Raw genomic sequence first — 15,087 nt, forward strand, 5'->3', positions numbered from 1 at the left:
GCCATGGTGGGTGACAGCTAGTCAGTGCAGAACGTGTGAGACAGCCATGGTGGGTGACAGCTAGTCAGTGCAGAACGTGTGAGACAGGCGTGGTGAGTGACAGCTAGTCAGTGCAGAACGTGTGAGACAGCCATGGTGGGTGACAGCTAGTCAGTGCAGAACGTGTGAGACAGGCGTGGTGGGTGGCAGCTAGTCAGTGCAGAACGTGTGAGACAGGCGTGGTGGGTGACAGCTGGTCAGTGCAGAACGTGTGAGACAGGCGTGGTGAGTGACAGCTAGTCAGTGCAGAACGTGTGAGACAGTCATGGTGGGTGACAGCTAGTCAGTGCAGAACGTGTGAGACAGCCATGGTGGGTGACAGTAAGTCAGTGCAGAACTTGTGAGACAGGCGTGGTGGGTGGCAGCTAGTCAGTGCAGAACGTGTGAGACAGGCGTGGTGGGTGACAGCTAGTCAGTGCAGAACGTGTGAGACAGCCATGGTGGGTGACAGCTAGTCAGTGCAGAACGTGTGAGACAGGCGTGGTGGGTGGCAGCTAGTCAGTGCAGAACGTGTGAGACAGGCGTGGTGGGTGGCAGCTAGTCAGTGCAGAACGTGTGAGACAGCCATGGTGGGTGGCAGCTAGTCAGTGCAGAACGTATGAGACAGGCGTGGTGGGTGACAGCTAGTCAGTGCAGAACGTGTGAGACAGGCGTGGTGGGTGACAGCTAGTCAGTGCAGAACGTGTGAGACAGGCGTGGTGGGTGGCAGCTAGTCAGTGCAGAACGTGTGCGACAGGCGTGGTGGGTGACAGCTAGTCAGTGCAGAACGTGTGAGACAGCCATGGTGGGTGACAGCTAGTCAGTGCGGAACGTGTGAGACAGGCGCGGCAGGTTAGTCAGTGCAGAACTTGTGAGACAGCCATGGTGGGTGACAGCTAGTCAGTGCAGAACTTGTGAGACAGGCGTGGTGGGTGGCAGCTAGTCAGTGCAGAACGTGTGAGACAGCCATGGTGGGTGACAGCTAGTCAGTGCAGAACGTGTGAGACAGGCGTGGTGGGTGACAGCTAGTCAGTGCAGAACGTGTGAGACAGCCATGGTGGGTGACAGCTAGTCAGTGCAGAACGTGTGAGACAGGCGTGGTGAGTGACAGCTAGTCAGTGCAGAACGTGTGAGACAGCCATGGTGGGTGACAGCTAGTCAGTGCAGAACGTGTGAGACAGGCGTGGTGGGTGGCAGCTAGTCAGTGCAGAACGTGTGAGACAGGCGTGGTGAGTGACAGCTAGTCAGTGCAGAACGTGTGAGACAGCCATGGTGGGTGACAGCTAGTCAGTGCAGAACATGTGAGACAGGCGTGGTGGGTGGCAGCTAGTCAGTGCAGAACGTGTGAGACAGGCGTGGTGGGTGGCAGCTAGTCAGTGCAGAACGTGTGAGACAGGCGTGGTGGGTGGCAGCTAGTCAGTGCAGAACGTGTGAGACAGGCGTGGTGAGTGACAGCTAGTCAGTGCAGAACGTGTGAGACAGGCATGGTGTGTGACAGCTAGTCAGTGCAGAACGTGCGAGACAGCCATGGTGGGTGACAGCTAGTCAGTGCAGAACGTGTGAGACAGCCATGGTGGGTGACAGCTAGTCAGTGCAGAACGTGTGAGACAGCCATGGTGGGTGACAGCTAGTCAGTGCAGAACTTGTGAGACAGGCGTGGTGGGTGGCAGCTAGTCAGTGCAGAACGTGTGAGACAGGCGTGGTGGGTGACAGCTAGTCAGTGCAGAACGTGTGAGACAGGCGTGGTGGGTGACAGCTAGTCAGTGCAGAACGTGTGAGACAGGCGTGGTGGGTGGCAGCTAGTCAGTGCAGAACGTGTGAGACAGGCGTGATGGGTGACAGCTAGTCAGTGCAGAACGTGTGAGACAACCATGGTGGGTGACAGCTAGTCAGTGCGGAACGTGTGAGACAGACGTGGTGGGTGGCAGCTAGTCAGTGCAGAACGTGTGAGGCAGGCGTAGTGGGTGACAGCTAGTCAGTGCAGAACGTGTGAGACAGGCGTGGTGGGTGGCAGCTAGTCAGTGCAGAACGTGTGAGACAGGCGTGGTGGGTGGCAGCTAGTCAGTGCAGAACGTGTGAGACAGGCGTGGTGGGTGGCAGCTAGTCAGTGCAGAACGTGTGAGACAGGCGTGGTGGGTGACAGCTAGTCAGTGCAGAACTTGTGAGACAGGCGTGGTGGGTGGCAGCTAGTCAGTGCAGAACGTGTGAGACAGGCGTGGTGGGTGACAGCTAGTCAGTGCAGAACGTGTGAGACAGCCATGGTGGGTGACAGCTAGTCAGTGCAGAACGTGTGAGACAGCCATGGTGGGTGACAGCTAGTCAGTACAGAACTTGTGAGACAGGCGTGGTGGGTGGCAGCTAGTCAGTGCAGAACGTGTGAGACAGGCGTGGTGGGTGACAGCTAGTCAGTGCAGAACGTGTGAGACAGGCGTGGTGGGTGACAGCTAGTCAGTGCAGAACGTGTGAGACAGGCGTGGTGGGTGGCAGCTAGTCAGTGCAGAACGTGTGAGACAGGCGTGATGGGTGACAGCTAGTCAGTGCAGAGCGTGTGAGACAACCATGGTGGGTGACAGCTAGTCAGTGCAGAACGTGTGAGACAGGCGTGGTGGGTGGCAGCTAGTAAGTGCAGAACGTGTGAGACAGGCGTGGTGGGTAGCAGCTAGTCAGTGCAGAACGTGTGAGACAGGCGTGGTGGGTGGCAGCTAGTCAGTGCAGAACGTGTGAGACCGGCGTGGTGGGTGACAGCTAGTCAGTGCAGAACGTGTGAGACAGGCGTGGTGGGTAGCAGCTAGTCAGTGCAGAACGTGTGAGACAGGCGTGGTGGGTGGCAGCTAGTCAGTGCAGAACGTGTGAGACAGGCGTGGTAGGGGGCAGCTAGTCAGTGCAGAACGTGTGAGACAGACGTGGTGTGTGACAGCTAGTCAGTGCAGAACGTGTGAGACAGGCGTGGTGGGGGGCAGCTAGTCAGTGCAGAACGTGTGAGACAAGCATGGTGGGTGGCAGCTAGTCAGTGCAGAAAGTGTGAGACAGGCGTGGTGGGTGGCAGCTAGTCAGTGCAGAACGTGTGAGACAGCCATGGTGGGTGACAGCTAGTCAGTGCAGAACGTGTGAGACAGGCGTGGTGGGTGGCAGCTAGTCAGTACAGAACGTGTGAGACAGGCGTGGTGGGTGACAGCTAGTCAGTGCAGAACGTGTGAGACAGGCGTGGTGGGTGGCAGCTAGTCAGTGCAGAACGTGTGAGACAGCCATGGTGGGTGACAGCTAGTCAGTGCAGAACGTGTGAGACAGGCGTGGTGGGTGACAGCTAGTCAGTGCAGAACGTGTGAGACAGCCATGGTGGGTGACAGCTAGTCAGTGCAGAACTTGTGAGACAGGCGTGGTGGGTGGCAGCTAGTCAGTGCAGAACGTGAGACAGGCGTGGTGGGTGACAGCTAGTCAGTGCAGAACGTGTGAGACAGCCATGGTGGGTGACAGCTAGTCAGTGCAGAACGTGTGAGACAGGCGTGGTGGGGGGCAGCTAGTCAGTGCAGAACGTGTGAGACAGGCGTGGTGGGTGGCAGCTAGTCAGTGCAGAACGTGTGAGACAGCCATGGTGGGTGACAGCTAGTCAGTGCAGAACTTGTGAGACAGGCGTGGTGGGTGGCAGCTAGTCAGTGCAGAACGTGTGAGACAGGCGTGGTGGGTGACAGCTAGTCAGTGCAGAACGTGTGAGACAGCCATGGTGGGTGACAGCTAGTCAGTGCGGAACGTGTGAGACAGGCGTGGTGGGTGGCAGCTAGTCAGTGCAGAACATGTGAGACAGGCGTGGTGGGTGGCAGCTAGTCAGTGCAGAACGTGTGAGACAGGCGTGGTGGGTGGCAGCTAGTCAGTGCAGAACGTGTGAGACAGGCGTGGTGGGTGGCAGCTAGTCAGTGCAGAACGTGTGAGACAGGCGTGGTGGGTGACAGCTAGTCAGTGCAGAACGTGTGAGACAGCCATGGTGGGTGACAGCTAGTCAGTGCGGAACGTGTGAGACAGGCGCGGCAGGTTAGTCAGTGCAGAACTTGTGAGACAGCCATGGTGGGTGACAGCTAGTCAGTGCAGAACGTGTGAGACAGGCGTGGTGGGTGGCAGCTAGTCAGTGCAGAACGTGTGAGACAGCCATGGTGGGTGACAGCTAGTCAGTGCAGAACGTGTGAGACAGCCATGGTGGGTGACAGCTAGTCAGTGCAGAACGTGTGAGACAGGCGTGGTGGGTGACAGCTAGTCAGTGCAGAACGTGTGAGACAGTCATGGTGGGTGACAGCTAGTCAGTGCAGAACGTGTGAGACAGGCGTGGTGAGTGACAGCTAGTCAGTGCAGAACGTGTGAGACAGCCATGGTGGGTGACAGCTAGTCAGTGCAGAACGTGTGAGACAGGCGTGGTGGGTGACAGCTAGTCAGTGCAGAACGTGTGAGACAGCCATGGTGGGTGACAGCTAGTCAGTGCAGAACGTGTGAGAGAGCCATGGTGGGTGACAGCTAGTCAGTGCAGAACGTGTGAGACAGGCGTGGTGGGTGACAGCTAGTCAGTGCAGAACGTGTGAGACAGCCATGGTGGGTGACAGCTAGTCAGTGCGGAACGTGTGAGACAGGCGTGGTGGGTGACAGCTAGTCAGTGCAGAACGTGTGAGACAGCCATGGTGGGTGACAGCTAGTCAGTGCGGAACGTGTGAGACAGGCGCGGCAGGTTAGTCAGTGCAGAACGTGTGAGACAGGCGTGGTGGGTGGCAGCTAGTCAGTACAGAACGTGTGAGACAGGCGTGGTGGGTGACAGCTAGTCAGTGCAGAACGTGTGAGACAGCCATGGTGGGTGGCAGCTAGTCAGTGCAGAACGTGTGAGACAGCCATGGTGGGTGACAGCTAGTCAGTGCAGAACGTGTGAGACAGGCGTGGTGGGTGACAGCTAGTCAGTGCAGAACGTGTGAGACAGCCATGGTGGGTGACAGCTAGTCAGTGCAGAACTTGTGAGACAGGCGTGGTGGGTGGCAGCTAGTCAGTGCAGAACGTGTGAGACAGGCGTGGTGGGTGACAGCTAGTCAGTGCAGAACGTGTGAGACAGCCATGGTGGGTGACAGCTAGTCAGTGCAGAACGTGTGAGACAGGCGTGGTGGGGGGCAGCTAGTCAGTGCAGAACGTGTGAGACAGGCGTGGTGGGTGGCAGCTAGTCAGTGCAGAACGTGTGAGACAGGCGTGGTGGGTGGCAGCTAGTCAGTGCAGAACGTGTGAGACAGCCATGGTGGGTGACAGTAAGTCAGTGCAGAACTTGTGAGACAGGCGTGGTGGGTGGCAGCTAGTCAGTGCAGAACGTGTGAGACAGGCGTGGTGGGTGACAGCTAGTCAGTGCAGAACGTGTGAGACAGCCATGGTGGGTGACAGCTAGTCAGTGCAGAACGTGTGAGACAGGCGTGGTGGGTGGCAGCTAGTCAGTGCAGAACGTGTGAGACAGGCGTGGTGGGTGGCAGCTAGTCAGTGCAGAACGTGTGAGACAGGCGTGGTGGGTGGCAGCTAGTCAGTGCAGAACGTGTGCGACAGGCGTGGTGGGTGACAGCTAGTCAGTGCAGAACGTGTGAGACAGCCATGGTGGGTGACAGCTAGTCAGTGCGGAACGTGTGAGACAGGCGCGGCAGGTTAGTCAGTGCAGAACTTGTGAGACAGCCATGGTGGGTGACAGCTAGTCAGTGCAGAACTTGTGAGACAGGCGTGGTGGGTGGCAGCTAGTCAGTGCAGAACGTGTAAGACAGCCATGGTGGGTGACAGCTAGTCAGTGCAGAACGTGTGAGACAGCCATGGTGGGTGACAGCTAGTCAGTGCAGAACGTGTGAGACAGGCGTGGTGGGTGACAGCTAGTCAGTGCAGAACGTGTGAGACAGCCATGGTGGGTGACAGCTAGTCAGTGCAGAACGTGTGAGACAGGCGTGGTGAGTGACAGCTAGTCAGTGCAGAACGTGTGAGACAGCCATGGTGGGTGACAGCTAGTCAGTGCAGAACGTGTGAGACAGGCGTGGTGGGTGACAGCTAGTCAGTGCAGAACGTGTGAGACAGCCATGGTGGGTGACAGCTAGTCAGTGCGGAACGTGTGAGACAGGCGTGGTGGGTGACAGCTAGTCAGTGGAGAACGTGTGAGACAGCCATGGTGGGTGACAGCTAGTCAGTGCGGAACGTGTGAGACAGGCGCGGCAGGTTAGTCAGTGCAGAACGTGTGAGACAGGCGTGGTGGGTGGCAGCTAGTCAGTACAGAACGTGTGAGACAGCCATGGTGGGTGACAGCTAGTCAGTGCAGAACGTGTGAGACAGGCGTGGTGGGTGGCAGCTAGTCAGTGCAGAACATGTGAGACAGCCATGGTGGGTGACAGCTAGTCAGTGCAGAACGTGTGAGACAGGCGTGGTGGGTGACAGCTAGTCAGTACAGAACGTGTGAGACAGCCATGGTGGGTGACAGCTAGTCAGTGCAGAACGTGTGAGACAGGCGTGGTGGGTGGCAGCTAGTCAGTGCAGAACATGTGAGACAGCCATGGTGGGTGACAGCTAGTCAGTGCAGAACGTGTGAGACAGGCGTGGTGGGTGGCAGCTAGTCAGTGCAGAACGTGTGAGACAGGCGTGGTGGGTGACAGCTAGTCAGTGCAGAACTTGTGAGACAGGCGTGGTGGGTGGCAGCTAGTCAGTGCAGAACGTGTGAGACAGGTGTGGTGGGTGACAGCTAGTCAGTGCAGAACGTGTGAGACAGCCATGGTGGGTGACAGCTAGTCAGTGCAGAACGTGTGAGACAGGCGTGGTGGGGGGCAGCTAGTCAGTGCAGAACGTGTTAGACAGGCGTGGTGGGGGGCAGCTAGTCAGTGCAGAACGTGTGAGACAGGCGTGGTGGGTGGCAGCTAGTCAGTGCAGAACGTGTGAGACAGCCATGGTGGGTGACAGCTAGTCAGTGCAGAACGTGTGAGACAGGCGTGGTGGGGGGCAGCTAGTCAGTGCAGAACGTGTGAGACAGGCGTGGTGGGTGGCAGCTAGTCAGTGCAGAACGTGTGAGACAGGCGTTGTGGGTGACAGCTAGTCAGTGCAGAACGTGTGAGACAGCCATGGTGGGTGACAGCTAGTCAGTGCGGAACGTGTGAGACAGGCGCGGCAGGTTAGTCAGTGCAGAACTTGTGAGACAGCCATGGTGGGTGACAGCTAGTCAGTGCAGAACTTGTGAGACAGGCGTGGTGGGTGGCAGCTAGTCAGTGCAGAACGTGTGAGACAGCCATGGTGGGTGACAGCTAGTCAGTGCAGAACGTGTGAGACAGCCATGGTGGGTGACAGCTAGTCAGTGCAGAACGTGTGAGACAGGCGTGGTGAGTGACAGCTAGTCAGTGCAGAACGTGTGAGACAGCCATGGTGGGTGACAGCTAGTCAGTGCAGAACGTGTGAGACAGGCGTGGTGGGTGGCAGCTAGTCAGTGCAGAACGTGTGAGACAGCCATGGTGGGTGACAGCTAGTCAGTGCAGAACGTGTGAGACAGCCATGGTGGGTGACAGTAAGTCAGTGCAGAACTTGTGAGACAGGCGTGGTGGGTGGCAGCTAGTCAGTGCAGAACGTGTGAGACAGGCGTGGTGGGTGACAGCTAGTCAGTGCAGAACGTGTGAGACAGCCATGGTGGGTGACAGCTAGTCAGTGCAGAACGTGTGAGACAGGCGTGGTGGGTGGCAGCTAGTCAGTGCAGAACGTGTGAGACAGGCGTGGTGGGTGGCAGCTAGTCAGTGCAGAACGTGTGAGACAGGCGTGGTGGGTGGCAGCTAGTCAGTGCAGAACGTGTGCGACAGGCGTGGTGGGTGACAGCTAGTCAGTGCAGAACGTGTGAGACAGCCATGGTGGGTGACAGCTAGTCAGTGCGGAACGTGTGAGACAGGCGCGGCAGGTTAGTCAGTGCAGAACTTGTGAGACAGCCATGGTGGGTGACAGCTAGTCAGTGCAGAACTTGTGAGACAGGCGTGGTGGGTGGCAGCTAGTCAGTGCAGAACGTGTGAGACAGCCATGGTGGGTGACAGCTAGTCAGTGCAGAACGTGTGAGACAGCCATGGTGGGTGACAGCTAGTCAGTGCAGAACGTGTGAGACAGGCGTGGTGGGTGACAGCTAGTCAGTGCAGAACGTGTGAGACAGCCATGGTGGGTGACAGCTAGTCAGTGCAGAACGTGTGAGACAGGCGTGGTGAGTGACAGCTAGTCAGTGCAGAACGTGTGAGACAGCCATGGTGGGTGACAGCTAGTCAGTGCAGAACGTGTGAGACAGGCGTGGTGGGTGGCAGCTAGTCAGTGCAGAACGTGTGAGACAGGCGTGGTGAGTGACAGCTAGTCAGTGCAGAACGTGTGAGACAGCCATGGTGGGTGACAGCTAGTCAGTGCAGAACGTGTGAGACAGGCGTGGTGGGTGGCAGCTAGTCAGTGCAGAACGTGTGAGACAGGCGTGGTGGGTGGCAGCTAGTCAGTGCAGAACGTGTGAGACAGGCGTGGTGGGTGGCAGCTAGTCAGTGCAGAACGTGTGAGACAGGCGTGGTGAGTGACAGCTAGTCAGTGCAGAACGTGTGAGACAGGCATGGTGTGTGACAGCTAGTCAGTGCAGAACGTGTGAGACAGCCATGGTGGGTGACAGCTAGTCAGTGCAGAACGTGTGAGACAGCCATGGTGGGTGACAGCTAGTCAGTGCAGAACGTGTGAGACAGCCATGGTGGGTGACAGCTAGTCAGTGCAGAACTTGTGAGACAGGCGTGGTGGGTGGCAGCTAGTCAGTGCAGAACGTGTGAGACAGGCGTGGTGGGTGACAGCTAGTCAGTGCAGAACGTGTGAGACAGGCGTGGTGGGTGACAGCTAGTCAGTGCAGAACGTGTGAGACAGGCGTGGTGGGTGGCAGCTAGTCAGTGCAGAACGTGTGAGACAGGCGTGATGGGTGACAGCTAGTCAGTGCAGAACGTGTGAGACAACCATGGTGGGTGACAGCTAGTCAGTGCGGAACGTGTGAGACAGACGTGGTGGGTGGCAGCTAGTCAGTGCAGAACGTGTGAGGCAGGCGTAGTGGGTGACAGCTAGTCAGTGCAGAACGTGTGAGACAGGCGTGGTGGGTGGCAGCTAGTCAGTGCAGAACGTGTGAGACAGGCGTGGTGGGTGGCAGCTAGTCAGTGCAGAACGTGTGAGACAGGCGTGGTGGGTGGCAGCTAGTCAGTGCAGAACGTGTGAGACAGGCGTGGTGGGTGGCAGCTAGTCAGTGCAGAACGTGTGAGACAGGCGTGGTGGGTGGCAGCTAGTCAGTGCAGAACGTGTGAGACAGGCGTGGTGGGTGACAGCTAGTCAGTGCAGAACGTGTGAGACAGCCATGGTGGGTGACAGCTAGTCAGTGCAGAACGTGTGAGACAGCCATGGTGGGTGACAGCTAGTCAGTACAGAACTTGTGAGACAGGCGTGGTGGGTGGCAGCTAGTCAGTGCAGAACGTGTGAGACAGGCGTGGTGGGTGACAGCTAGTCAGTGCAGAACGTGTGAGACAGGCGTGGTGGGTGACAGCTAGTCAGTGCAGAACGTGTGAGACAGGCGTGGTGGGTGGCAGCTAGTCAGTGCAGAACGTGTGAGACAGGCGTGATGGGTGACAGCTAGTCAGTGCAGAACGTGTGAGACAGGCGTGGTGGGTGACAGCTAGTCAGTGCGGAACGTGTGAGACAGACGTGGTGGGTGGCAGCTAGTCAGTGCAGAACGTGTGAGGCAGGCGTAGTGGGTGACAGCTAGTCAGTGCAGAACGTGTGAGACAGGCGTGGTGGGTGGCAGCTAGTCAGTGCAGAACGTGTGAGACAGGCGTGGTGGGTGACAGCTAGTCAGTGCAGAACGTGTGAGACAGCCATGGTGGGTGACAGCTAGTCAGTGCAGAACGTGTGAGACAGGCGTGGTGGGTGGCAGCTAGTCAGTGCAGAACGTGTGAGACAGGCGTGGTGGGTGACAGCTAGTCAGTGCAGAACGTGTGAGACAGCCATGGTGGGTGACAGCTAGTCAGTGCAGAACGTGTGAGACAGGCGTGGTGGGTGGCAGCTAGTCAGTGCAGAACGTGTGAGACAGGCGTGGTGGGTGACAGCTAGTCAGTGCAGAACTTGTGAGACAGCCATGGTGGGTGACAGCTAGTCAGTGCAGAACGTGTGAGACAGGCGTGGTGGGGGGCAGCTAGTCAGTGCAGAACGTGTGAGACAGGCGTGGTGGGTGGCAGCTAGTCAGTGCAGAACGTGCGAGACAGGCGTGGTGGGTGGCAGCTAGTCAGTGCAGAACGTGTGAGACAGGCGTGGTGGGGGGCAGCTAGTCAGTGCAGAACGTGTGAGACAGGCGTGGTGGGTGGCAGCTAGTCAGTGCAGAACGTGCGAGACAGGCGTGGTGGGTGGCAGCTAGTCAGTGCAGAACGTGTGAGACAGGCGTGGTGGGTGACAGCTAGTCAGTGCAGAACGTGTGAGACAGGCGTGGTGGGTGGCAGCTAGTCAGTGCAGAACGTGTGAGACAGGCGTGGTGGGTGGCAGCTAGTCAGTGCAGAACGTGTGAGACAGCCATGGTGGGTGACAGCTAGTCAGTGCAGAACGTGTGAGACAGCCATGGTGGGTGACAGCTAGTCAGTGCAGAACGTGTGAGACAGCCATGGTGGGTGACAGCTAGTCAGTGCAGAACTTGTGAGACAGGCGTGGTGGGTGGCAGCTAGTCAGTGCAGAACGTGTGAGACAGGCGTGGTGGGTGACAGCTAGTCAGTGCAGAACGTGTGAGACAGGCGTGGTGGGTGACAGCTAGTCAGTGCAGAACGTGTGAGACAGGCGTGGTGGGTGGCAGCTAGTCAGTGCAGAACGTGTGAGACAGGCGTGATGGGTGACAGCTAGTCAGTGCAGAACGTGTGAGACAACCATGGTGGGTGACAGCTAGTCAGTGCGGAACGTGTGAGACAGACGTGGTGGGTGGCAGCTAGTCAGTGCAGAACGTGTGAGGCAGGCGTAGTGGGTGACAGCTAGTCAGTGCAGAACGTGTGAGACAGGCGTGGTGGGTGGCAGCTAGTCAGTGCAGAACGTGTGAGACAGGCGTGGTGGGTGACAGCTAGTCAGTGCAGAACGTGTGAGACAGCCATGGTGGGTGACAGCTAGTCAGTGCTGAACGTGTGAGACAGGCGTGGTGGGTGGCAGCTAGTCAGTGCAGAACTTGTGAGACAGGCGTGGTGGGTGACAGCTAGTCAGTGCAGAACGTGTGAGACAGCCATGGTGGGTGGCAGCTAGTCAGTGCAGAACGTGTGAGACAGGCGTGGTGGGTGACAGCTAGTCAGTGCAGAACGTGTGAGACAGGCGTGGTGGGTGACAGCTAGTCAGTGCAGAACGTGTGAGACAGCCATGGTGGGTGACAGCTAGTCAGTGCAGAACGTGTGAGACAGGCGTGGTGGGTGGCAGCTAGTCAGTGCAGAACGTGTGAGACAGGCGTGGTGGGTGACAGCTAGTCAGTGCAGAACGTGTGAGACAGGCGTGGTGGGTGACAGCTAGTCAGTGCAGAACGTGTGAGACAGCCATGGTGGGTGGCAGCTAGTCAGTGCAGAACGTGTGAGACAGCCATGGTGGGTGACAGCTAGTCAGTGCGGAACGTGTGAGACAGACGTGGTGGGTGGCAGCTAGTCAGTGCAGAACGTGTGAGACAGGCGTGGTGGGTGACAGCTAGTCAGTGCAGAACGTGTGAGACAGGCGCGGCAGGTTAGTCAGTGCGGTGGCGTGGATCCTAGGGGTAAGCTGACTGCATTTTTACAATTAATAGTCTTGATGGCGAGTTGTGCCATAACACACACATAGATCACCTCAGCAGGCCACACATTATGAGGCAGTCAGATTTGGTGGTCAGGTTTGTGGTGGTCTCAGATGGCAGATTTGATCCACGTGACTGATAAGGGATGAATGAGAGCGTATGAGAAGGATTTGTCAGCAGTACCTGGCGTCTTTGCCTCCCCCTCCTCTCTCACAGATCCGTATGAATTACTGGAATCTTCCGTTTTGACATCAGAGTGAGTGGAGAGCTCTAAAGAATAAAACACACAACAAAATATTCTATCCTAAAAGATCCTCCAATCCCAGAAAGTTTTCCCACACTGGAAGAGAATGCATCACTTTATACTGGTGTAGTGGCAAGGATGAGCATGGTCAGTACACTGTCTGCATGGAGTGATGGCACGAGCATGGCCAGAACTCAGTTTGCATGGAGTTACTGCACGGGCGTGGCCAGAACACTGTCTGCATGGGGTGAGAGCATGAGCGTGGCCAGAAGACTTTCTGCATGGAGTGATAGCATGAGCGTGGCCAGAACACTGTCTGCATGGAGTGATAGCATGAGCGTGGCCAGAACACTGTCCGCATGCACGAGCGTGGCCAGAACACTGTCCGCATGCACGAGCGTGGCCAGAACACTGTCCGCATGCACGAGCGTGGCCAGAACACTGTCCGCATGCACAAGCATGGCCAGAACACTGTCTGCATGGAGAGCACGAGCGTGGCCAGAACACTGTCTGCATGGAGTGATAGCACAAGCGTGACCAGAACACTGTCTGCATGGAGAGCACGAGCGTGGCCAGAACACTGTCTGCATGGAGTGAGAGCATGAGCGTGGCCAGTGCACTGTCTGCATGGAGTGATAGCACAAGCGTGACCAGAACACTGTCTGCATGGAGTGAGAGCATGAGCGTGGCCAGTGCACTGTCTGCATGGAGTGGGAGCATGAGCGTGGCCAGAACACTGTCCGCATGCACAAGCATGGCCAGAACACTGTCTGCAAGCACAAGCATGGCCAGAACACTGTCTGCAAGCACAAGCATGGCCAGAACACTGTCTGCAAGCACAAGCATGGCCAGAACACTGTCTGCAAGCACAAGCATGGCCAGAACACTGTCTGCATGGAGTGATAGCACAAGCGTGACCAGAACACTGTCTGCATGGAGTGATAGCACAAGCATGGCCAGAACACTGTCTGCATGGAGAGCACAAGCATGGCCAGAACACTGTCTGCATGGAGTGATAGCACAAGCGTGACCAGAACACTGTCTGCATGGAGTGATAGCACAAGCGTGACCAGAACACTGTCTGCATGGAGTGATAGCACAAGCGTGACCAGAACACTGTCTGCATGGAGTGAGAGCATGAGCGTGGCCAGTGCACTGTCTGCATGGAGTGATAGCACAAGCGTGACCAGAACACTGTCTGCATGGAGTGAGAGCATGAGCGTGGCCAGTGCACTGTCTGCATGGAGTGAGAGCATGAGCGTTACCAGAACACTGTCTGCATGGAGTGAGAGCATGAGCGTGGCCAGTGCACTGTCTGCATGGAGTGATAGCACAAGCGTGACCAGAACACTGTCTGCATGGAGTGAGAGCATGAGCGTGGCCAGTGCACTGTCTGCATGGAGTGAGAGCATGAGCGTGGCCAGTGCACTGTCTGCATGGAGTGAGAGCATGAGCGTGGCCAGTGCACTGTCTGCATGGAGTGATAGCATGAGCGTGGCCAGTGCACTGTCTGCATGGAGTGATAGCACAAGCGTGACCAGAGCACTGTCTGCATGGAGTGAGAGCATGAGCGTGGCCAGTGCACTGTCTGCATGGAGTGAGAGCACAAGCGTGACCAGAGCACTGTCTGCATGGAGTGAGAGCATGAGCGTGGCCAGAACACTGATTGCATGGAGTGAGCGCATGAGCGTGGCCAGTGCACTGTCTGCATGGAGTGAGAGCATGAGCGTGGCCAGTGCACTGTCTGTGTGGAGTGAAGGCACGAGCGTGGCCAGTGCACTGTCTGCATGGAATGATAGCACAAGCGTGACCAGAGCACTGTCTGCATGGAGTGAGAGCATGAGCGTGGCCAGAACACTGATTGCATGGAGTGAGAGCATGAGCGTGGCCAGTGCACTGTCTGCATGGAGTGAGAGCATGAGCGTGGCCAGAACACTGATTGCATGGAGTGAGAGCATGAGCGTGGCCAGTGCACTGTCTGCATGGAGTGAGAGCATGAGCGTGGCCAGAACACTGATTGCATGGAGTGAGAGCATGAGCGTGGCCAGTGCACTGTCTGCATGGAGTGAAGGCACGAGCGTGGCCAGAACACTGATTGCATGGAATGAAGGCACGAGCGTGGCCAGAACACTGATTGCATGGAGTGAAGGCACGAGAGTGGCCAGAACACTGATTGCATGGAGTGAGAGCATGAGCGTGGCCAGTGCACTGTCTGCATGGAGTGGGAGCATGAGCGTGGCCAGTGCACTGTCTGCATGGAGTGAAGGCACGAGCGTGGCCAGAACACTGATTGCATGGAGTGAAGGCACGAGCGTGGCCAGAACACTGATTGCATGGAGTGAGAGCATGAGCGTGGCCAGAACACTGTCTGCATGGAGTGAAGGCACGAGAGTGGCCAGAACACTGATTGCATGTTTGCATTTAGTAAGGAGTTATGAATTCACATATATGAAACATGAGTATTGAACCATGAAGTACAGGGAGTGCAGAATTATTAGGCAAGTGGTATTTTTGAGGAATAATTTTATTATTGAACAACATCCATGTTCTCAATGAACCCAAAAAAACACATTAATATCAAAGCTAAATATGTTTGAAAGTAGTTTTTAGTTTGTTTTTAGTTTGAGCTATTTTAGGGGGATATCTGTGTGTGCAGGTGACTATTACTGTGCATAATTATTAGGCAACTTAACAAAAAAACAAATATATACCCATTTCAATTATTTATTTTTACCAGTGAAACCAATATAACATCTCAACATTCACAAATATACATTTCTGACATTCAAAAACAAAACAAAAACAAATCAGTGACCAATATAGCCACCTTTCTTTTGCAAGGACACTCAAAAGCCTGCCATCCATGGATTCTGTCAGTGTTTTGATCTGTTCACCATCAACATTGCAGCAGCAACCACAGCCTCCCAGACACTGTTCAGAGAGGTGTGCTGTTTTCCCTCCTTGTAAATCTCACATTTTATGATGGACCACAGGTTCTCAATGGGGTTCAGATCAGGTGAACAAGGAGGCCATGTCATTAGTTTTT

The 15,087-nt window shown here is 56.3% G+C and overlaps 1 protein-coding gene across 9 annotated transcripts in view; it reads right to left on the bottom strand.

Moving 5' to 3' along the window:
* LOC137528617 (uncharacterized) overlaps positions 1–15,087 on the bottom strand; it is a 111,921-nt gene that overhangs the window by 71,968 nt on the left and 24,866 nt on the right. For 8 of the 9 annotated variants that reach the window (XR_011023441.1, XM_068249972.1, XM_068249969.1 and 5 more), the window contains exon 4: positions 11,981–12,067. The exons of the other annotated variant lie outside the window; for it this stretch is intronic. Coding sequence is in view for 7 of the 8 variants with exons in the window: in XM_068249972.1 (XP_068106073.1) it covers positions 11,981–12,067 (87 nt within the window). In the remaining variant the exon portion in view is untranslated. The remainder of the gene's footprint in view (positions 1–11,980; positions 12,068–15,087) is intronic. 9 annotated transcript variants of the gene reach the window in all.

The sequence above is a fragment of the Hyperolius riggenbachi genome, chromosome 8, assembly GCF_040937935.1.
Source record: "Hyperolius riggenbachi isolate aHypRig1 chromosome 8, aHypRig1.pri, whole genome shotgun sequence".
Taxonomy (NCBI): domain Eukaryota; kingdom Metazoa; phylum Chordata; class Amphibia; order Anura; family Hyperoliidae; genus Hyperolius; species Hyperolius riggenbachi.